At 55.9% G+C, this 22080-nt stretch overlaps 1 protein-coding gene across 3 annotated transcripts in view; it reads left to right on the top strand.

The window, feature by feature from the left end:
- The window catches only part of EPHB2 (EPH receptor B2), a 130060-nt gene that overhangs the window by 24860 nt on the left and 83120 nt on the right, over nucleotides 1-22080 (top strand). For all 3 annotated transcript variants that reach the window (XM_069034626.1, XM_069034625.1, XM_069034627.1), the window contains exons 2-3: nucleotides 14966-15030; nucleotides 19212-19896. In XM_069034626.1, the coding sequence (XP_068890727.1) occupies nucleotides 14966-15030; nucleotides 19212-19896 (750 nt within the window). The remainder of the gene's footprint in view (nucleotides 1-14965; nucleotides 15031-19211; nucleotides 19897-22080) is intronic.

Below are 22080 nucleotides of genomic sequence, written 5' to 3'. Positions count from 1 at the left end.
GCTCAGGCCCTTGTACAGCAGCAGCAGGACCTGTGGGATGCTCCCAGGGGCTCTATGTCCTCGAAACACAAGAGGGGAGAGGGGTGCAGAGGGCTGAGTGTGGTGCCGGGAAATGGGAGAAGAGCAGTGTCCTTTTATTGCTCCCTGAGATTTGGGTGCATCCCTGGGTGCTCAAGCACATCCCACAGGTCGCAGTCTCTCCCTGAGCAGTGAATGAGGCATCAGTCCTGGAGAGATCCCTTCCCATCACACTTGTGGAGTTCAGGGATCACCAGGAGTGCAGCAGCAAGGGGAGGATGAACTTGCTGCTCCCTCACGTGTTTTCCTCCTGCAGACATTGATTTATAAAGGCTGCTTCATGCTGAGTAGGGAATTTGGGGGATGGGGCATTCAGTGCACAGCACTTTTCGCCTGATTTCCCATGTCAAGGCTGATGTCAGGTAACGCCTCGGTCACCCTGTAAACTAAATTTTGGAAGTGTGGTACTTTTATGAGGCTCAGGCAGCAAACCCTAAATCCCACAAAGCTGTTAGAGGCTGGCTGTGAATCGTTTGCATCCTCAGAAGATGCAGGGATGCTCTCTCTTGGCAGAGTGGGGAGGGAGCAGGGATGCAGCTGGAGGATCCTTCCAGGGATGCATCCATGCAAAGAGTACTGGGGGTTTGGGGTGCCAGGGAGAGGGTGCCGACACAGCCTGGCTCAAGGACATGTTGTCCCAGCAGGAGCTGCAGGTGCTGGGTGTCTCTGGGCGCAGGCAGTGCCAACTCCTGTGGTGTCACTTCAGTGTCCTGTGCTGGCAGGCCCCAGTGGTGCTGAGGGTGGCAAGGGGGCGGGGTGCTCTGTGCTCACCGATCCCCCAGCCTGACCCAGGGCAGGCAGTGCCGGGGCCTCCGTGCCTCAGTTCCACTGCCAGCCTCTGGAGAAGAGCAATCTCTCCTGGCACAGATGTGGCTTTTACCCACAGTGAGAAAAGGCAGTGAAAGAGGGACCTTCTCCACTGAGGAACGAAAGAGGGACCTTGCACAGTGGCTCCGGTCTGTCCTTCCCCAGCTTGGCTCATAGGACACTCCTGATGGCCTGTCCTTGCTATCCTGTGTCTGTGCTACTGGGGGTGGCCCCAGCCACACTGAGGGATGCCACAGGTTCATGGCTGCATCTGATACCTCTGCTGCTTTATCCTCAAAGCTTGTTCGGGGTGGGGGGCCCATTGCTGCACCTCCACAAAACGTTCGAGATGCAGAGCAGGGAGGTTCCAGTGCAGCCTGGAGGGTGTGAACCACCTGGATTTTGGCCTGCAGAGCTCTCAGCACTGGATCTGCCCTCCCTGATGCTCCTTCTGCCGTCCTGTATCCTGGCTAATACCCTGGTCATCTCTCTGGTTTGACCCCTGCCAGTGTGTTGGCTGAGTTGGCCGGGCGACTGTTGTGGCTTTCACGGAGCTGTTGGGCTGTTTCTCCTCCCAGGATTTGGTGGTCATTCCTGGGGGAGCAGGATGGATTCTGCAGCAGTGCTTGTAGAGCCACCATGGCCTCTCTGCAGGCAACACCTAGTGCTTTAGGATCCTCCTGGTCCTGGAAGGGTTTGCTGAGCAGCTGGATGTGTCCACATCACTTGGCAACAAGTCCTTGAGGCACTGGGACTCCATCCTGGAGCTCTCCCAGAGCCCATCTGCCCCAGTCTCATGGTGGAGATGGGGTTGAACCAAGACCCCCATGCTCCTTTCCACCAGTCCTGTGGGATGCTACAAGATCATTCCCCATCCTTGGAGTCCCCTGTCCCTGCTTGGTGCACGGCACAAGGTGTTGGAAGGGGAGAGGGGAGCTCTTGGGCTGTCCTTGTCCCACAGGTCTGTAGGGCTCTGTTGACCACACCATGTTGCTGCTGGAGAGCAAATCGTTGTCTTGGGGCTGATGTTGCCCTCAGGAAACAACTCCAGAATTGCTGTCCTGGCCCCACCACCTTGCAGCCCTTGCTCCTGGATGGGGCAGGGTGAGCAGCTGCCCGAGGCAGTGGGATGCTGCCAGCCAGGGGTCTCAGGTGTGTCCGTGTCTCCAGGCATCTCCTGGGTACTGCAGGTCCCTGGAGCTGCCGCGGCTGCTCGTCCTTCCTGGCTGTGCCCTTGTTTCGGTTGGGGTGTCTGTGTTTGCTGCCTTCACACTTGAGTATCCCCATGGACTCGCCTTTCCACAGCTCTGGTTGTGTTTGCTTTTGGTGTATTTAAAATTTCCTTTTTCCCCTCCTTTCTGTCTCCTGGCAGTCAGTTTTTTCATTGATACATCCTTTTGCAACTGTCTGCATCTTAGAGCTGCTAATTCGCTGCTGCCAACTTCCCCTGGGTTTAATTTATACAATATGTTTATTTTTACTGCAATTTTTTCCTTTTATTCCAAGCCAAGATAATTTTGAACTCAAGACGCCTTCTTTTATGATCGCAGATTTATGAGATTTTGGCAAAGCCGCCATAAGCCATAATTACTCTTCATTGTTTTTGTTTACATTTCCCCCCCGATCAATTTTTGCTAATAATCCCTTTCAACTTGTGGAAATTGCCCTTTTTCCACCTCCGGGTGTGTTTCTTTTTGCTGCATGCAAAAATCCCTTCCCACAGCCGTGGAACTGGATTCGGGCTGTCTGTACCTGTGCGAGCGCTCACCCTCTGCTCACAGCTGAGCTCTGCTCTGCCGCTCCCCACATCCATTGTTCTGTGAAGGAAATGAGGCTCCACAAGCCTTGGGGTCTCCAGGACCCCATCCCAGTGGCAGCCTGGACCCCAGCATATTCTCTCCTCCAGCTCCAAGAGCCGCACAGGTGGTTCACAAGCTGCTGCCACCTTCTCCAGGCTGGCCTGCAGAGCTGTAGGTGCATCCCAGAGTGGACATTCCCCACTCCCATGCCAGTCCCTGATCCCCCAGCTCCTTGCTGCAGCCTCTGTGGGTGATGGCAGAGGGGCTTCTCTCTCCTTGTGGTCCCACAGCCCATCTCCTCCCTGCTCCAGGGTGCTTCTTTCCAGCGGAAGGCAGCTGCTTGGTGGGCAACACTAGGATGGATGGATGGATGGATGGATGGAGGGAGGGAGGGATGGATGGATGGATGGATGGATGGAGGGATAGATGGACATAGGGATGGATGGAGGGAGGGAGGGATGGATGGAGGGATGGACATAGGGATGGATGGATGGATGGATGGATGGATGGATGGATGGAGGGATGGACATAGGGATGGATGGAAGGAGGGAGGGATGGATGGAAGGAGGGAGGGATGGATGGAGGGATGGATGGATGGAGGGAGGGAGGGAGGGAGGGATGGATGGATGGATGGATGGATGGATGGATGGATGGATGGATGGATGGATGGATGGATGGATGGATGGATGGAGGGATGGAGGGAGGGAGGGATGGATGGATGGATGGATGGATGGATGGATGGATGGATGGATGGATGGATGGATGGATGGATGGATGGATGGATGGAGGGATGGAGGGAGGGATGGAGGGATGGATGGATGGATGGATGGAGGGATGGATGGAGGGATGGATGGAAAGATGGACAGATAGGTGGATGGAAGGGAGGGGGGGAGGGATGCAGCACATCCCTTGCCCAAACAGGACCACCAGTGAGCAGGAGCACAGTGGCACCCACCAGCAGAGCCTCCCTCAGTTCAACCCACTGCCCTTGAGGGGGAACGAGCGTGTAAGGGGAGGAGGGAAGCCGTCTGCATGGTGAGGTGTTGAAGATGGGGTTTTCCCAAGGAAGGAAACATTTGCCTTTCAGTAAAAATTCCCACCACCCGCAGCTGCTGGCTCCTCTGCGGCTTTATCTGCCGTGGTGGGGCTGGAGGGGATGCAGGGTTACATTCCTGGCAAGCCCCTGGAGATAGAAAAGTGGCAGTGGGAGATGCTTTGGCCCTGGGAGGGACTGGAGGGAAGGCAAGCTGCCTGAAGGGGTTTTGGACTTTCCTGCATCTGACCTGGGGAGAAGCTTCCTCTGGCCAGGAGCCTGAGCTGAAGCCCCTTGCTACCCTCCCATGCTTGACAAAAACAAGGCAGCAGTTCCTCCCAAGCCATTCCTGGCATTCCTGTGCCAACCAGAAGCACATTTCCAGCTTGTCAGTAACAACAGGCAAGAGAAGTCAGGTAGATCCACAGAGCAGAAGTGTGTGATAGAGGGCATCCTTGCTCACCCCATGCCCGAGTTTGGGAGGGTGCACAAGGGGGCCTGGCTCTGCATGGCACCAGCAGTGCCAGAGGAGCAGCAGCACCCACAGGCTCTGGTGTTTGGGTGCCTGGGCTAATGTGGCACGAGCCCAGAGCTGTTTGATGCTCGTTGTTTGCTGGGGGACCTAATCCTGGATCCCTGGTGCAGGTATAGCCTGGTGCCTGTGGCACTGCCTGTCCCTGCCTGTCCCTGCACTGCCATCACCTCCACACCGCTGTCCTGAGCTCTGCTGTGCACTTCTTGCAGGGGGTGGCTGGAGTCAGGGATACTTGGAGCAGCCGGAGGGGCTGCAGGCAGGGGCTGGCTCTGGGTGGGGGGACAGCAGTGCTGGCAGCAGCTTTGGGCATCCCTCTGCTCTGGGCAGACACAGAGGAGGTTACCCAGGTCAATCTGAGAGGCTTGGCTGTACCAGGGACCCATCCTGCTCTTTAATTCCCCCTGGTCCTGCCTCCCCCCGCTGGTGGCTCTGGGTGGCCTGGGCAGGGCTGTGGGGCACAGCTGTGTGTCACTGCAGGGTGGTGGGGCTTCTGCTGCAGCTTTGGCTGCTTGGAGATAACATCTTTCCCTGTAAATGTTATTATCCTGTATATGTTCGGGCCAGGAGAGTGGGGGGTCACCATCTGTGTTTTCCAATAAAAGCAAATTAAAATTGAAGCCTATTAAGGGTAGCTCAGTTGGGATTCTGAGCAGGGCTCTGGAGCCTGCTGGGAATGAGTTGCTTGCAGCCTGTGCCACCAAGCAGGGTGACAAAACCTCATTTAGTGCCAGCGGTGCTGGGAGGTGGCCCTGGCTGCGTGCACTGTCCCCACTGCGGGTGGGGGTGGCCCCAAGGGGAGGAGGGACAGAGCTGGCCATAAAGCCATGCCCTGGGCTTGTGTCACCCCTCCTGGTCCCCTCCATGCTCTTCACACCAGATGATGGGCAGGGGTTAGTGAGGAAAGGGATGATGTTGTCCAAGAGCCAAGCGTGTGCTCCTTACCCAGTGATGCTCTGCAGCCTCCAGGCTTCCTGCTGCATCCCAAATCTCCTGAGGTCACCTTGCCCCTGTGCCTGAGGACACAGACAGTGGGGCTGGGAATACAGGATGATGTGTCTAGGATACAGGAGAGTGGCTGTGGGTATCAAAGGGGACTGAGCAGTGCTGCCCTGCACCCTGGACATTACACCCTGTACCAGTGGCCCCAGGGCACGGTGGTGGGAGCAGGTTGTCATGTTTATACAGCAGCTTTTTGCAGGGATGCTGCAGCCAGGAGCTGCACATGGCATCTGCTCCTGCACACCAGTGGCAGTGGCTCTGAGTTTGGGCACCAGTGGTGACACCAGTGTCGCTCCTCCATGTGGTGGCTGTGCCACGCTCAGCTGCACCAGGGCAGTGCGTGGTGGAGGCTGATGGTTCCTTTGGGGCTGGGGCACCTCTAGAAGGAGCTTCTGGGCATGGGACTCCAACCTCCCAGAGCACCCCTGTGTCCATCCCCAAGAGAGGAAGAGAGACCTGGAGGCACTTGGGGGGGACATGGCCCTGTTCCATCCTCTTGGAAAAAGGCTTGGTGGGGAATTTAGTCTTGCTGGGCCTGGATGAGACTGGATGCAACACTTTACCGTGGGACTCCGTCCCTCAGGGTATCTCAGAGCCGATGGGGTCAGTGCCATCACAGAGAGCCATCAGCAGTGCCAGTAGCAGTGGCTGCTAAACGCCTGCATCTGTGTCTCCTCTGTGTGGCTCCTGCATTCCCAGCAGCAGCAGGAGGGCCTCTGCTTGCTGGCATTTGGCATCTGCATTGTCTCTTCCCAGCAGCCTGCCCTCGCCTGAACTCAGACCACCTACAAGTCCCTTTCGGGACAGACGCTGCCGGTGGGTCCCTGGTGCTGCTGGAGCAGCTTCCCAGAGAGCTCTGGTGGGGTTATCCTGTTTCTGCTGACCTCTGGAGCAGCTGCTGTGGGGAAACTGGGACAGACAGGATGCATCCGCAGCCATGACTGGGATAACGTGGCAGCCGGATGGAGAGTGGTCCTGCCTCACATCCAGCCTCACCTGCTTCTTCAGCAGGGGCTGAGAGGTCACAAAATCAGAATTCCCTGCTGAGACCTGGAGTTCTCATTCTCCTCTCAGCCGGGTAGGTGAGGGGGACTATCCTGGATGGGCTGAGGGTCAGTTGAGTGCTTGGAAAGCCGGACACATGCTGGGGTGACCTGCAGGACCCCAGGCTGTTGAGTTTGCCTTCTCCTTGTTTTGAGCTTTCCAGCAGTGGAGCAGTCAGCACACCGCAGGGCAGTGCTTGCACAGCCGGGGCCTTCACAGGGAGAGGAGGAGCTGGCAAGAGGAGCTGGAAGCTGCTGGATTTGGGCTGTGGCCGTGCTCAGCCCTGGCTTCTGGCTCACCCATTGGAGTTGCCGTGGTCCCCATGGCCAGGTGCAGCTCTGCTCCAAGCCCAGCTTTCCATATTTCCTGGTCGAGCAAAGCTGGGAGCCAAAGGCCTCAGTGGTTTCTCGCTGCACAGCACTATCAGCCCTGGGTTTGGTCCCCTCAGGATGGTCCAGACAAGATGTGGGCGAGCAGAGTAAGCGAGGGGTTTTGGTGGGAATGGGAAAGCATAGCCCAGCTCATGGCATTTCCCTCATGGAAATGCAGGGGGAATTTCACCTGGCATTGCTGAAATGCTGTGCCAAGGGCATTGTCAAATGTCCCCTTGTTTGACACCAGTCCTGACCCCCAGTGTCACAAGCAGCTGAGCACCGCCCAGTAGCAGGTTCTGCTGAGCCCCACCGGCTTCCATCCCCTGCTCCTCTGCTGGCTCTGGGGCTGGCTCCTGTCTCACAGGGCTTGCAGGAGCCATGACTGATGTCCTAGGGAAGTGAGGAGCCAGGAAGGCTCCATGACTCCCCCAAAGTGAGGACATCTTTCCCTTGCCAGTGCTGTGGGGTGTCTCTGGGGTCAGCTCTCCCTGCTCCATGGACTATCAGCCTGGATTCTGCTTGGCAGGTCAGAGGCACTGTGTGATGGAGTGATGGAGATGATGGACATCATCCTAATTCTTAGGTCTCTCAGTCTGGCTGGACCTAATTTTTCAGGGAAAGGCATCAAATGACCAGGTTCCTCAGTGCTGGGTCCACAGCACTGGGACCACTGGCATGACCCGCTGTGCCTGACCTCGGGGTGGCCTTTGGGGCTCTGGGAGTGGGGCGTGCTGGGGTCCCCATCCCAGCCCAGTCAACTGCCTCTTTTCGCTCCCTATCAATCACTCTCCCTCTTGGAGTTTAAGTGGATCCCTGAGTGAAGTATCCCAAGTATCCCGTAGCCGCCGGCTCACAATGCAGCGAGCTGTTCCCGCGCCAGCGGCTCGGCCGGGGGGGGGATTGGGTTTCAGCTTGTTCCGCTGGCCCCCGGCCAGGCAAAGCAAAGCTCGGGGCTGCAGGGAAGGGCCACTGGGTTTGCTCAGCCCCTCTCAGCTCGCGCTGGCAAAAATATAATCAGGCTCCAGTAAAGCACAGGAGGCAGAGAGGGGCCTTTCAACTTGGGGAAGGGTAAAGAGATCTGCAGCGAGGGCTCCTCGGGCAGGGACAGACGGCTTTCTCATTAGCCACCCCCTGCCCCGGGATGTGGCGGCTGTGCCTGAGGCCAGCATGGGAACATGGTTCCAGGAGCACGTGGAGGAGTTCATCCCGACCTGTGGTGTCTCCAGTGCAGATCTTGGTCTTGCTCCACCTGGCTGGGCTCTGACACTGAGTGTCCCTCCAGCCTGGAGCTTATGTGGTGTTTTAGATGGGATTCCAGGTCACGTAAGGGACATGGTGACAAGGAACGATCTCCCACTGTCTCTGCCTTAAGATGACTTTGCTCCCAACCCATCAGAGTGGGCTGGGATCTTTTTGCCTGCTTTGCATATCCAACACTGGCCACAGCTGATGTGGTCATGGGTCCACAAGAAGCTTGCTCCCTGTGTTGATAATATTGGACCAGGATTAAAATCCTGGCAAGTGTCCTACCCTGAGAGAGGAGCTGGCGTGAGGAGTGAAAGGGGAAGGGAAAAAGTTGTGGGTGGAAAAATGAGGGTGGAGGCTCCAGCTATCTGTGGGGCTATTTATTTGTCCAGCTGTTTCTTTATCTGGATGAGCTTGGAGCCTGTGAATGTGAAGGATTTGCCAGGACTTCTGAGAAACTGAGGTCCAGATGCTCTAAATTGGTCTGAATTGGCAAAACGCCATGGAAGTTATTTTTCCGGATGGAGAGAAATGTGTCTGCAGTGTGCACAGCTCCTCTGTTAATCCCCTTCACCTCCAGCCTCCGCCACTGTCCCTTGGTCCTGCCACTCTCCATCCCCACTCCTGGCCAGCCCATGCTGGTGGCCTGGCACCACCAGTACCCAGCCTGATCCCAGACTCATCCTCCCATCCCAGTTCTGTTCACCAGTCTCATTCCTGATCTGACCAGATGGGAAAAGCTGGTGCAGCTGCGAACCCCACACTCATCTCACTTGTGGTTGAGCAGCAAGAAGACCATGTGGAAGCACAGGAACCCCCACCCAGGTCATTGTCACAGCATATCCTCAGCGTGACACTGTCTTAGCCTGGCTTTGAGCATCTGGAGGTGGTGGGCTGGTGGTGATGATGTGACTGGAGATGCCAAGCATCCCTCCAGAGCCATGGCGTGCCCTTGGAGAAGGCAGCAGTGCCGGGGACAGGCCCTGGTGCTGGTGGGAAGCTGCCCAGAGAAAACAGCTTCAAAGTGAAAAGGACAGGCACTGGTCTCCGGGTGTCCCGTGGGGAGCAGCGCGGTTCCCGGTGGGAAGCGGGCCAGAGTTGCGTCTGCTGGTTTGGAGCAGCTGCAGATTTATTTAGAATGCCGTGGGCAGCATGTGAAGCGGCAGATAAACACGCGGGAGGGGAGAACAGAAACAACAACACTGAGAAGACGCTGCTGTGGAGGGAGCGCCGCACTGAGCTGCAGCTATCGCAGCCACCAGAGGTGGGCCAGGGGCCAGGCTCCCACCCCTGCTGCTCCCACATGGCTTTGCTCCATGTCCTGGGTACCACGGGGATCTTCATGGGGCTGCCGAGGCATCAGCCTCTGGCCCTGTTATGTGGTGCTGCCAAACCAGCAGGACGGCACCGTGAAAGTGGCTGTGACAGTGAGTGAAGTTGCCGAGGTGGTTGTCAAGGCATTAACAGTTGGGCTCGGGGTTGCCCATCCAGGAATTGGTCTGTGTTTTTGTCCCCAGCACAGGAGCTGGTCCTGTTGGGTGCCCACATGCTTGTATGAGCATGGGGCAAGCCCCAGGCAGGACCAGGGAAGCTGCTGGGGGAGATATGGCTGTGACAGCCCACCACAGGTCACCATGGGCACAGAAGTGGCTGCAGCAGAGGGCAGCCTGGTGGGAGCTGCAGGTGGAGGAGCTGCCTCAGGAGGGTGATGGGTTCCCGTGCCTTGGGGCTTATCACACCTCGTGTGGAGCTTGCACCTGTGGCAGAACTTTGTCCAAATGATGTCCCTGGGCCTGGAGTCACCTGTCACTCAGAAATGTCCATGAGCATCTGGAACAGGTTGCCCAGAGAGGTTGCCCAGACTCCCCATCCCTGGCAGTGTCCAAGGCCAGGCTGGATGGGGCTTGGAGGAACCTGGGACAGTGGAAGGTGTCCCTGCCCATGGCAGGGCTGGGATGAGATGGGCTTTAAGGTCCCTTTCAAACCAAACTGCTCTGGGATTCTGTGATTCATCCAAGATCCTCAGAGAGCTGCTGACGTCATTGCAAAGCCTCTCTTGGTGACTTTTGAGCAGTCTTGGGATTCCAGAGAGGTCCCAGCTGACTGGAAGTTGGTGAACATTGTCCTAATTTTCAGGAAGGGCAAGAAGGAGGACCCTGGAAACTACAGGCCTATCCATCTCACTTCATTGCCTGGTAAAATCATGGAGAGCATTATTCTGAAAAGTATTGAAAAACACCTGGAGGACTACGTAGTCATTGGTCACAGCCAGCACGGCTTCATGAGAGGAAGTCCTGCTTATGAAACCTGATTTCCTTCTATGACAGGATAAACCCACCTGGCTGATCAAGGGAAGCCAGGAGATGGAATATTTTTTGATTTCAGCAAAGCTTTTGATACTGTCTCTCACAGGATCCTTCTGGACAAACTGTCCAGCCCCCAGCTGGATAAACACATCATGTGATGGGTGAGAAACTGGCTCACGGGTCAGGCAGAAAGGGTGACACTGACTGGGGTGATACCAGACTGGTGACCTGTCACTGCAGGGCTTCATCAGTGCCCCGTGCTCTTCAGCATCCAATGACTTGGAGACAGGACTGGAAGGAATATGACACAAGTTCACAGAAGATGCAAAACTGGGAGGAGCTGTTGCCTCTCACAAAGGCAGGGAGACCCTGCAGAGACAAAACAGAGGACTGGGCCATCACCAACCGTGTGAAGTTCAACAAGGGAAAGTGCCGGATTCTACACCGGGGATGGGGCAACCCTGGATGTGTGGATGGACTGGGGAACGAGAGGCTGGAGAGCAGCTGCAGGAAGGGACCTGGGGTCCTGGTCAAAGGCCAGTTGGATCTGAGTCAGCAGTGCCCTGGCAGCCAGGAGGGCCACCCGTGTCCTGGGGGACATCAGGCCCAGCATTGCTGGCCAGGCAAGGGAGGGGATTGTCCTGCTCTGCTCTGCAGTAGGGCAGCTTCACCTCGAGTCCTGGGGCAGTTATGGGCATCACAATATTAAAAAGACATGAAGCCATTAGAGAGCATCCAAAGGAGGCCATGAGGATGGGGAAGGGTCTGGAGGGGCCATATGAGGAATGGCTGAGGTCACTTGGTCTATTCAGCCTGGAGGTGACTGGAAAGAGACCTCATTGTGCTCTTCAACATCCTCCTGAAGGGCAGCAGAGGAGCAGGTACTGATCTCTTCACTCTGTGACCAGTGACAGAACTTGAGGAAATGGCTGGAGCTGAGTCAGAGGAGGTTTAGGCTGGATATTAGGAAAAGGTTTTTCACCCAGAGGGTGGTTGGGCACTGAGCAGGCTCCCCACGGCAGTGGTCATAAGCCTGTCTGAGCTCAAGGAGTGTTTGGACAATGCTCTCAGGCACAGGCTGGAGTTGTTGGGGTTTCCTGTGCAGGGCCAGGAGCTGGACTCAATGATCCTTGTGGGTCCCTTCCAGCTCAGCCTATTCTATGATTCTATAATTCTGTGTTGGACAGGGCTTGGAGCAGCCTGGGACAGTGGAAGGTGCCCCTGCCCATGGCAGGGGGTGGAACTGGATGGGCTTTAAGGTCCCTCCCAACCCAAACCATTCTGTGGTTCTATGACTCTGATTCACACCCACTTGTGCTGACCCTGCAGGGTCACTGTGATTCACGGGGACCAGTTATTCCCAATTTTCTGTAATTCAGGCACCCTCTGCTCAGTATAACTCCATCTCCAAAAGGACTTCAGCCCGGGCACCAACTTGGTGCAAAAACTGCCACAAAAGGGGCACACTGGAGTGTTGCAACTGTGTGCAATGGGGACCACAGCCCTGGGACCCCCTGCACAACGAAGGGTGATAAACAGGAGCCTCAAAGACAGGAACCTGGTTTAGGGAGGAAGAAGAAGGAAGCTGATCTAATTTGGCTGTCTTGGAGATGGATCGTTTGCCACCCGTGAGCACCACAAGAGGGAAAGGTTTTGGACTGCAGAGTCTTTGTAGAAGGAAAAGGAAATCCAACAGCTGGCAGCTGAACGGTGTAAATCCAGACGAAAATTAATGGAATATCTGGTGTTTTTTATGGGAAGATAATTTGCCATTGGAAAAACTTGCTTAAAACCTGCAAATTTCTTCTCCTCCTTGTCCCTGGGCCAGCCGGAGTGGATGCAGAGCTCCAAGGGGATCCTTCAGCTGAGAATAAGGGGTTGGGGGCAGTGGCGTACTGAGCACGACATTCCCACTGCACTGAGTTTTCATTAAATAAAAGGCTTTTAAAAATGCAAAATGCTTCAAAATATGAAGTTTATTTGGGGAATTATTTGTAATGGCTTAGAATAGATCTTCTTTTCCATTTTAGTCACTGCTATTAATGTACTTACTATGCGCCACTGTCATTGATAGTTAAGATAAAGTAACAAATTCAGGGGGTTTTTAAAGCTTCTTGCTAGCACTGGGTGAAAAATGTTGTTTTCCTTTCAGATCAAACGCCACTGGTGTTTTAATGAAAAAGCCAGATCCTCTGATAAAATAAACACTATTATTGCCCTATGTAAACAAATATTCCGTTTAAAAAGAAATTTCGTAAATCTGACCCACAACATTTCGGGATTAGCTGTTTTCCAGAACTCTTCCTAGTGGGAAAAATTGAAAAGAATTATTTTTTGCCTTTTACTCTTGGAATAAAACCAAATTTTGAAATCCTGGTTTCCTGTGAACTGGAAACTGCTGGCTCAAACCAGGAGTAATGAACAAGCCACAGTCTGAGGAGGATTTACTGCCAGGAGTAGGTGCAGGGAGCACAGCACTGCCGAGGCACTTTTTGGGGTGCCAGTGGGGAAGGGGGGGTCATGTGCACTGAGCAGTTGTCACCTCTGCATCCAGGCCTGGCTCTTCTGTGATGGGTCTGCTCAAGGCTGAGCTTTTCTTCCATTGTTTTTGTTCAGTGGAGTGAAAGTGGAGAAGGTGGAGATGCTCTTGGGGGCTTTGTGGCAGAATGCTTGGTTTTTTGGTGGGGAGGACGACAGCAGAAGGACATGGTTACATCCAGTAACTCTCCATTCCCATTCTGGGACTACCCCTGGCAGTGTCCAAAGCCAGGCTGGACGGGGCTTGGAGCAACCTGGGATAGGGGAAGGTGTCCCTGCCCATGGCAGGAGGGTGGGACCAGATGTTCTTGAAGGTCCCTCCCAACCCCAGCCATTGTGGGACTCTAAGTGTGTGTGGGATGGACACTTTCCAGCATCCCTGCAAGCACAGTTGGCATCCCCGGCGCATGTGCTGAAGTCAGGGGCAGATTCACATTCTCCCTGCAGAGCAGAGGGACAGAATTTCCTCTCTGGGCATCACCCTGGTCTCAGCACAGAATCACTGGCTGTGTGCTGCCCTGTGCAGTCTGTCCCACCACGCTCTCCTCGTGTCCAGCCTCGGTGTGCTGAGGCCTTTGGGCAGAATTTCTAAACTGCATTTCCCAAACTCTGGAATATTTTCCTGTTCTCTTAAACTGTCAACCTTGGGGTGGTGCAGAAAAATCCCTGTATTTCAATGAGCATGTGGCTGCAGACCTGGAGGACAGAGAGTTACCCAGACTATGGAAACCACTTGTGGAAGTGTCCAAAAAACACCTTTGAGCACTCCCTGGGAAGCGTTAAAGAAGTGTGTAGATGTGGTACTTAGAGTCGTGGTTTAGTGCTGAACATGGCAGTGCTGCAGAAATGATTGGACTCGATGATATTCGATGGCTTTTCCAACCTTAACGATTCCGTGATTCCAAGTGTCTGTCCCATTTATTTCCGATGGGGCTGGCTGGCCCACGTTCACCTGCTCATGTTGGGCCAGGTATTGGGGTGCCATAACCTGAGCACCCCTCTTTGTGCCATCAGTGGAGTTAAACCAACCTACAGCTATTTGGGATGAAAAGAGTTCCAGTGCTGGAAGTACAATGAGCTGCAGAAAGGGCAAGGAGGCTTTGCTGTTGGGTGCCTTAGGAGGACTTGTCTGTGCTGGTTGGTGGTAGCATCACCTGACCTATTTCAACCCAAATCATCTGGAAAACCAGCTTTAACAGTGGTTTAATTTTTTAGTACTTTTAAGTCCTAAAAGTGCTGTTCCTTCCCACATCCTACTGCATCTGTGAGGATTCTCCTTACTGTGCAAAGTGCTGAGAAAAAAATATCGTGCTTTTGGGAAACTAGAAGGTGATGGAGGATCCCTGCTCAGGCTGCTCCTCATCTGCAGGGCTAGAACTGCTCTAGGCTGGGGGTACCTGGATTTGGGATTCAGAGGAGGAAAATCCAGCTGAGCTGATGGATGGAAGAATCCCCATTTACAGCAGGAGACATTGCCTGTTCTGGGCACCTCAAGGTCCCACCTCAAGTCCTGGGGTCAGTTTTGGGCCTCTCATGAAAATAAAGACATCGAGGAGCTGGAGTGTGTCCAGGAAAGGGAACGGAGCTGGGAAGGGACCGGAGGACCAGAAGCAGCTGTGGGAGCTGGGAAAGGGGCTCAGCCTGGAGCTGAAAGGAGGCTCAGGGGGGACCTTGTGGCTCTGCACAAGTCCCTGACAGGAGGGGGCAGCCGCGGGGGGTTGGGCTCTGCTCCCAGGGAACAGGGACAGGAGGAGAGGGAACGGCCTCAGGCTGGGCCAGGGGAGGTTTAGATTGGATATTAGGGAAAATTCCTTCGTGGAAAGGGTGGTCAGGCATTGGACCAGGGCAGTGGTGGAATCACCAATCCCTGGAGGTGTTCAAAGGGTGTGTGGATGTGGTACTTGTGGACATGGTTTAGTGATGAACATGGTTTTGGTGCTGGGCTAATGGTTGCACTTGATGATCCTGGAGGTCATTTCCAACCTTAACATTCTGTGATTCCATGATTCTGCATGGGGGCCAGGGAGCAGTGGGCAGTGGGTGGGGAGCAGTTGGGTGGAGGGACCAGTACATGGCCAGGAGCTTCAGTGTGGGATGGACTCCATCCCTGCAGCTCTGGGCTGGCTCCTCTCTGCCTTTTTTCCTGTCTCCATCTTCAGTCCTTTCATCAGCATGCAATGACTCCTTGTTTCACCTTCCTTCCACAGAGACACTGATGGACTCCACAACAGCGACAGCAGAGCTGGGCTGGACGGTGCATCCTCCGTCAGGGGTAAGGCATCACCTTATGGAGACCTGGAGCTGCTCTGGGGTCTCTGCTGCATGTGAATGTGGCAGGCTTGGCCCAGCAAAAGTCAGGCACTGAAGCAAAGTGCCTTGGCCATGTGGGAAGAGCAGAGAAGAAGGTGACAGTTGAGGTTTCCAGTAGTTTTCTAGATGATACTCCAAAAAATACCCCAGTGTTGGAGGTATGTAATTCCCACCCCACAGAGTCAAACCAGTGTGCTGCTAGAGGAATCATACTCTCCATAGAGCTGGCCTGCAGCCACCTAAAAATCAGGACAGGAAGAAACAACATGCCAAGACCACCATCACTTAACCCCAGTGTCTCACTTGTTATTCCATTGCCTGTCACTTGTAGCAACGTGGGGGCATTAGGCTCTGGTCCTGAAAGGACCATCCAGCATCCATGGTGTCCCACAGAGAGACGTTTGCTGGCTCAGCAGAATTATCTCTCTGCTGTACCAGGGCCAGGAGTACCCTGAGACACATCCGAAGACCACCCTGAAGAAGCTCTTTTAAAGAAGAGCTTGGACAAGGCAGTGCGTCAGGTTCACCCCCCAGAGGGTGCTGGGCACTGCCCAGCCTCCCCAGGGAATGGGCACGGCCCCGAGGCTGCCAGAGCTCCAGGAGCGTTTGGACAGCGCTCTCAGGCACAGGGTGGGATTGCTGGGGTGTCTGTGTAGGATCAGGAGTGGAACTGGATGATCCTTCTGGGTCCCTTCCAACTCAGAACATTCCATGATTCTGTGATCTCTGCACCCTTCTGCTCATGAGAGAAAACCAGAGTGGAGGTAGCTCTGTGTCCCACATGAGGCATCAAGGTGCTTCAGAGCATCCTGCCCACCTCTGGCTGTGCTGACCAGCAGCAGCCCCAGTGCCCGACCCCCCCAGAACTGCTCCCTTGCACTTGGGTGGCCCAATCCAGCCTGGCCAAAGCCCGGAGATGCTTCCCATGCCCGTGCGTGGCAGTGGCTCAGGCTCTGTCCTGCTTTCCATCCAGCCTCTGCAGGGGCTGGATGAAGACGTTTCCGTGGACCTCACCCCCCGGCTGACAGCATGCCCCCGATCTGAGCCGCCTTGGCAGAAGAAAAGAAACTGCCAAGAAAAGCCTCGTCTGAGGAGATTAAACCGAGCCGGGGCAGCGTGGCCTCGGTGTCGCCGGGCGCGGGCGCTGCTGGCCGGGCCCATCACCATGATAAAGGGCAGAGCTGCCCCAGCCCCGCCAGCGCCCGCCGAGGGGATGACGGGCACACAATGGGGGGGAGCAGAGGTCAAGTCTTTTTCTCTCCTGGCCCAGCCTTTCTTGTTTGCGGTGTTTCCATATGTAAAGCACGCCCTGCTCCTGCTCCCCAGCCCGGCCGTAATGAGGCCGGGGCCTGCTGGAAGCCGTCTCCCTGGGTTATTGTGCTGCTGCCTTCTTTTGAGCTCCCGGCATGTTAATTAGAGAGCCAGGAGAAAGGGAGAGGCTTCTAATTAAGCGTCGAGGAAGCGCAGGGGCTGGTGCACAGGGGTGACTTTCTCTCTCATCTGGGAAAAGGGAAGTCGGGAGCCAGCCGTGCTGTGGCAGCGATGTGGGAGGATGCTGGGGGTCCCGAGCCTGGCCCCCAGGGTGCTCCCAGGTCCCCCATAAGGATGGAGATGCCCATCTGGACAGTGCAGTGCAGTCCCAATCCCAGTGGTTGGTGGGATCACCTCCTGTCTCCACATCCGGGCAGGGCCCTCAGGGGGGATAGGGGCACACCATGCCCTGCTCTGTGCTTGTCATGGGTGACAGTGCTGCGGTGTGTTCACAGCCTCATGTCCACGAGCAGGACAAGGCAGTGCATCCCTCCCAGAGGTGACTGGCCAGGTTGGGTGCAGCCAGTATCACCTGGAAGACAGAAGCTGCTGTGTGCTCCTTTTTGGGGATTATTAGAGACCCAAAAGCCCAAACAGTTGCTTTATGTCTGGCTCTGAAGCTCTTGTGCCATTCAGAGATGTCCCCGAGCTCTGCCTCCACCATCTCTTGTTCATCCCAAGCCCTGGAGACCCTCATTCCACCATGTGCTGCTCCTGCCTGTCCAAGGCTGAGCTCTCTGGGCTCATGTCCTTACCCTCCCTGGGGGCTGGGCAGGTGTGGGTGAGGGGTCCCTGGGTCTTGGTGGCTGCCAAGGTGTGTGTCTGGAGTGGTCCAGGTGCCTTGATTCCCTCACTCCCCTCCCAACCAGTGCCCTGAAAAACAGGGAGATCCTGCAATTTTCCACTAGCACACCAAATTTATTTCTGGAAAACAAAGCAAATGCTCCCGCTGTGTTTTGCGAGGATGCTCTTCTCGTCCCCCAGCCCTGGCAGCAGATTTACAGCCACTGCCAATCTGAAGTGGTTGGAGTTGTTGGGGATCTTCCCTGACAGCCTTCTGTTAGGCTGTGAGCCTTGATGTGTGAGGAGCAATCTGTCTCCCATCTCCTGAGCCTCTCTCCCCAGTCCTGGGTGCCCTTGTGAGGCCGTTTGCAACCCGAGGGGCTGGGGGTGCTCTGCTCCTGCAGGATTTCCCCTGGATTTGGTCATGGCATGGGTGCTGGATCTGGGCTGTGCTGCTGCCCTGCCCTGGGTGTTGTGCTCCTGCATCCAGGGCAGGGTTGTGCTTGGGGTGTCACGTGAAACAGCTCGGCTTCCACTTGAGCAGGTTTATGAACAAGTTCAGAAGGAGCAGTTCCAGCTGGCCGGGACTGTGTCACATTCCATCAGGACTCTGGTCCCTGATGCCAGCATCACACAGGTGCCCTGGGTGGGGATGGGACTGCAGGGAGATGCTCTGCTCTCTGGCAGGGGCTGGGCTGGGGGAGATGCTCTGTGAGCTGAGGGTTCTCCTCTCACAAAGACCCTTCCCTGTTGGTGCTCCCCACAGAGGAGCAGTGGCCAGTTACCAGCTGCAGCTCATGCCCTGCATCCTCTGCCCTGAAGTGTCCCCATCCTACACAGGATGGAGACAACAAGCACTGGAGGATTTGGGAAAAACCAGCCTGGGAAAAGGGCAGTGAGATGGAGGCCAGGGGATGTCAAAGCAGCCGTGAGGTCTGTGGGGACCCAAGGGAACATCTGGAACTGTGTCAAGGGGGTTTAGAACCGGGTATTTGGAAAAGGTTCTTCCCCCAGAGGGTGCTGGGCACTGCCCAGGCTCCCCAGGGAATGGGCATGGCCCCGAGGCTGCCAGAGCTCCAGGAGTGTTTGGACACTACTCTCAAGCACGGGGGGGGATTGTTGGGGTGTCTGTGCAGGGCCAGGAGGTTGACTTGATGATCCTTGTGGGTCCCTTCCAGCTCAGGATATTCTCTTCTGTAATTCTAAGGAGCTTCCTCCAGAGCTGGTAGTCAGTCAGCTGTGGGGAGCTGGGCAGAGCTTCCCATGGGGAAATCTGTCAGCTCCGAGCTGTCTTGCTGAGAAGGATGTTGCTGTCATGGCATGGCTCATAGGCATGTCTGCATCCCGTAGATCCAGTTTAGGGGAGCTGGGGCTGGGACCTGAGCACACCTGCTGGAGGCACCCAAAGCATTTGACCCTCAAAGGGGCAGGGATGAGGGCTCCAGTGGGACCTACCCAGCATCTCCCTTTCTGGAACACGGTGGGATTGGCCATGGTCCCATCCTGTTCCTGGGAAGAGGCACTGGCTGCAGCCAGCCAGGAGGTTTTATGGCTTGTGAGGGAGCGGGTCCTGCCTGTCATGTCTGTACCCATCGTGGGAATCCCTGTGCTAAGGGCACTGTGTTCCTGTGCCAGGGGCACAGCTGTGCAGCGCGGCCGTGGGCACTGCCCCTGCTAAAACCATTTCTGCAGAGCAGTGGCCTTGCTGTCCCACCAGCAGCACAGAGGCTTCACCCTGAATCCAGGCATGGAGCATGGTGCTGGTGGCAGTGAGGTGGCCCCAAGGGGCCACTTTGTCCCCACAGTGTGGAGCCTGCCTGGGGCATGGTGTAGGTCAAACCCTGCCCAGGCAGGTACAGGGCACCTGCAGGGGGGTGCTGGGATGAGGTGCTGGGCACTCTGGGGCAGCCTGTGGGATGAGGTGGGCACAGGGTGGGGCAGCTGGTGCTGGCAGAACCTACTTGGCACATAGTGGGGATGGGAAGAGGCGAGGAGGGTGGGGAGCATCCGTTCAGTGCAGCCCCTTGACTGTGTGTGTCCTGCCCGCAGTGGGAAGAGGTGAGCGGGTACGATGAGAACATGAACACGATCCGCACCTACCAGGTGTGCAACGTCTTCGAATCCAGCCAGAACAACTGGCTGCGGACCAAGTACATCCGGAGGCGAGGAGCACACCGCATCCACGTGGAGATGAAATTTTCTGTCCGGGACTGCAGCAGCATCCCAAACGTCCCAGGCTCCTGTAAGGAGACTTTTAACCTGTACTATTTCGAGTCGGACTTTGACTCGGCCACCAAGACTTTTCCTAACTGGATGGAGAATCCTTGGATGAAGGTGGACACGATTGCTGCTGACGAGAGCTTCTCACAGGTGGACCTAGGTGGACGGGTGATGAAGATCAACACTGAGGTGCGCAGTTTTGGGCCTGTCTCCAAGAATGGTTTCTACCTGGCCTTCCAGGACTATGGGGGCTGCATGTCCCTGATCGCCGTCCGTGTCTTCTACCGCAAATGTCCCCGTGTGATCCAGAACGGGGCCGTCTTCCAAGAAACCCTGTCGGGAGCGGAGAGCACCTCGCTGGTGGCAGCCAGGGGGACGTGCATTGCCAACGCCGAGGAGGTGGACGTGCCCATCAAGCTGTACTGCAATGGCGACGGCGAGTGGCTGGTGCCCATCGGCCGCTGCATGTGCCGGGCCGGCTACGAGTCGGTGGAGAACGGGACCGTCTGCAGAGGTAACCACGGGCCCTGGGCTCACTCCTGTGCTCACCTCACTGCTGGTGGGGGCACTTGGGATTTGCATCTGGGATCTGCATGAACCACCTGGGAGGGACCTCCTTGGGTGGGGTGGCAGAGGGGCGTATGTGGAGGCTGACTCCTTCCCCAGCTCCTCACTGCCTGCCCCAGGCTCATCCATCCGTTGCACAGGCTGTGCATGACCTCCAGATCCCCAGAGCCACTGGGTTCAGGGCTGGCACCTGTTGCTGGTGCCATCTGTGCTCTCCAGGTTTTGGAGGTACACACGTGTGGTGCATGTCACCAATCTGCAGTTGCCTCCCAAAATACTGGGGCTGTTCTGCTGTTGGTTTGTGCTGTGTGCTTTGGCATGGGCTGAGTCGCTTCTGGGATGAGGGGAGTGGGAATGCAGGCTCCCAAAAGGGTGCAGCGGGAGGGAGCAAGTTTGTTGCTGTTGTACCAGGGATGGCGAGAATAACGACATAGAGTTCAGGTCCAGGAAGAATGGAATCATTTAATAATTCACAGACTCGTTTATATAACTTGGTTCACTTGCATGGCATAAGGTTGTTGGTCCTTTGACCATCCACCTCCCAGGATGATTGGTTCAGACCCTACAACACCCATTTCAAAATATTTTCTCTGGTCAGTATCAACAGACCATGCATAACAAACAACAGGTGCAAGATAGAGAATTAGTTTACAAAAACCTCTCCACTGTTTTCAGCTAGCCTCCATGAGAAAGGCAAGACTTTCACAGGATGCTGGCAGAAAGCTGGAAAATTTCTCCACTTCAAGCTTTTCAGCATCCACACAAGTTGTCTACAGCGTTGTCCCAGTGAGGTGCAAATGGCCCAGGGTGGGACATGGTCCTGGGCTGTTCAGAGCTACCTGGCCCCTGGGCTCCTCAACAGCCTGAGGTTTCCTGCTTGTGTAAATGTTCTGCCTCTGTAGATGTTCTCCTGCCCCTGTAGATGTTCAAAGCAGACTCCATGAGTGCCTGCTGAGCTCAGCTGAACACCATGGAGCCGGTGTGGTCCCTCCCAGGCCAGCAAGAGGCTTGGCACCGCCTCCCTGAACTGATATCTGTGCCCTTGTCCAGTCACACATGGGCTTGGGAAGGTTGAGAAAGGCACTTCTGGGGTTGCTGGGAGGGAGGTGGGGACCCCAGAGCTGTGTGATGGGCACCTGCATCTGTGCCATGCATGGAGCAAACCACAGAGTTTGGCAAACAGGATCTTTTTCCCCCATTTGAGCATCCAAATCCCTCTGCGGTTCCGATAGCATCGGCACACTCCGAGCAGAGCCAGGGCTTCTCTGAGATCAATTATAGATACATCGGTGGCCACTGCAGAGCCAAGGGAGGAGCTGTGTCTCCTCTCTTCTGGCTGTGAAGGGGTGGCCAGGTAGAACCAAGCATAGGGAAGGTGCTGGTAGTGGGAGACAGACAGACTGGAGAGAGGGACGGACAGTCTGACTGCTCGGTAGGGACTGCAGGCTGTATGGTCCCTGTGGAGAGGGCTCCATGTCTGCTGCTGGTGGCTGGGCTGCTCATGCACCAAAATTCAGGTCCTGGTGTGCTGTGGGGATCATTTAATATCCCCGATTTCAGCTACTCCTCACTTAGCCGCTGAACGCCTCTTCCCACCGAGCTCGGGCAGATCAAGTGTCTTCCAGCCTTAGCAGGGATGGGGATGGGGACAGCAAGGAAGTACTGCTGGAAACTGAGCCCGGCTAATCCCTGCCTCGGAGGGCAGACGGGGGTTTTACAACTCCCAAGTGAAGCATCCGTAGCAGCACCAGAAAGCCCCAATGATTCATGGCAGCTTTTCCATCTCAGCCTGTTTTTTCCCCGAGCAGACCCAGCCCTGCACAGTGCTTTGCTCTGATGCGGCCAGGCTTTCTTGGGGAGCTCCCCGGTGCCACTGCCAGCCCAGCCAAGGGACAGTCCCCTCGCACGTCCCGGGGCTCCCAGGACTCCTCCTGCAGAGCCCTGTCCGCGCAGGGCCGGGGGGGAGCGGAGCAGGCAGGAGCGGGGCCGGGGTGGAGGGGGACGCCGGTCCCCTCTTTGTCTGGGCAGCAGCAGGATTTTGGGAGGTCCGGTACCTCGGCAGCTGTTTCTGCAGCCGGTGCTGGCGCGCGCCGGCCCCGCGCTCCCCGCCCTCATTAATCACGCGGTGGCC

This window comes from Aphelocoma coerulescens, chromosome 21 (assembly GCF_041296385.1).
Source record: "Aphelocoma coerulescens isolate FSJ_1873_10779 chromosome 21, UR_Acoe_1.0, whole genome shotgun sequence".
Classification (NCBI taxonomy): Eukaryota; Metazoa; Chordata; class Aves; order Passeriformes; family Corvidae; genus Aphelocoma; species Aphelocoma coerulescens.
The sequence above is the reverse complement of the archived record's forward strand: the minus strand, read 5'-3'. Positions and strand labels throughout refer to the sequence as shown.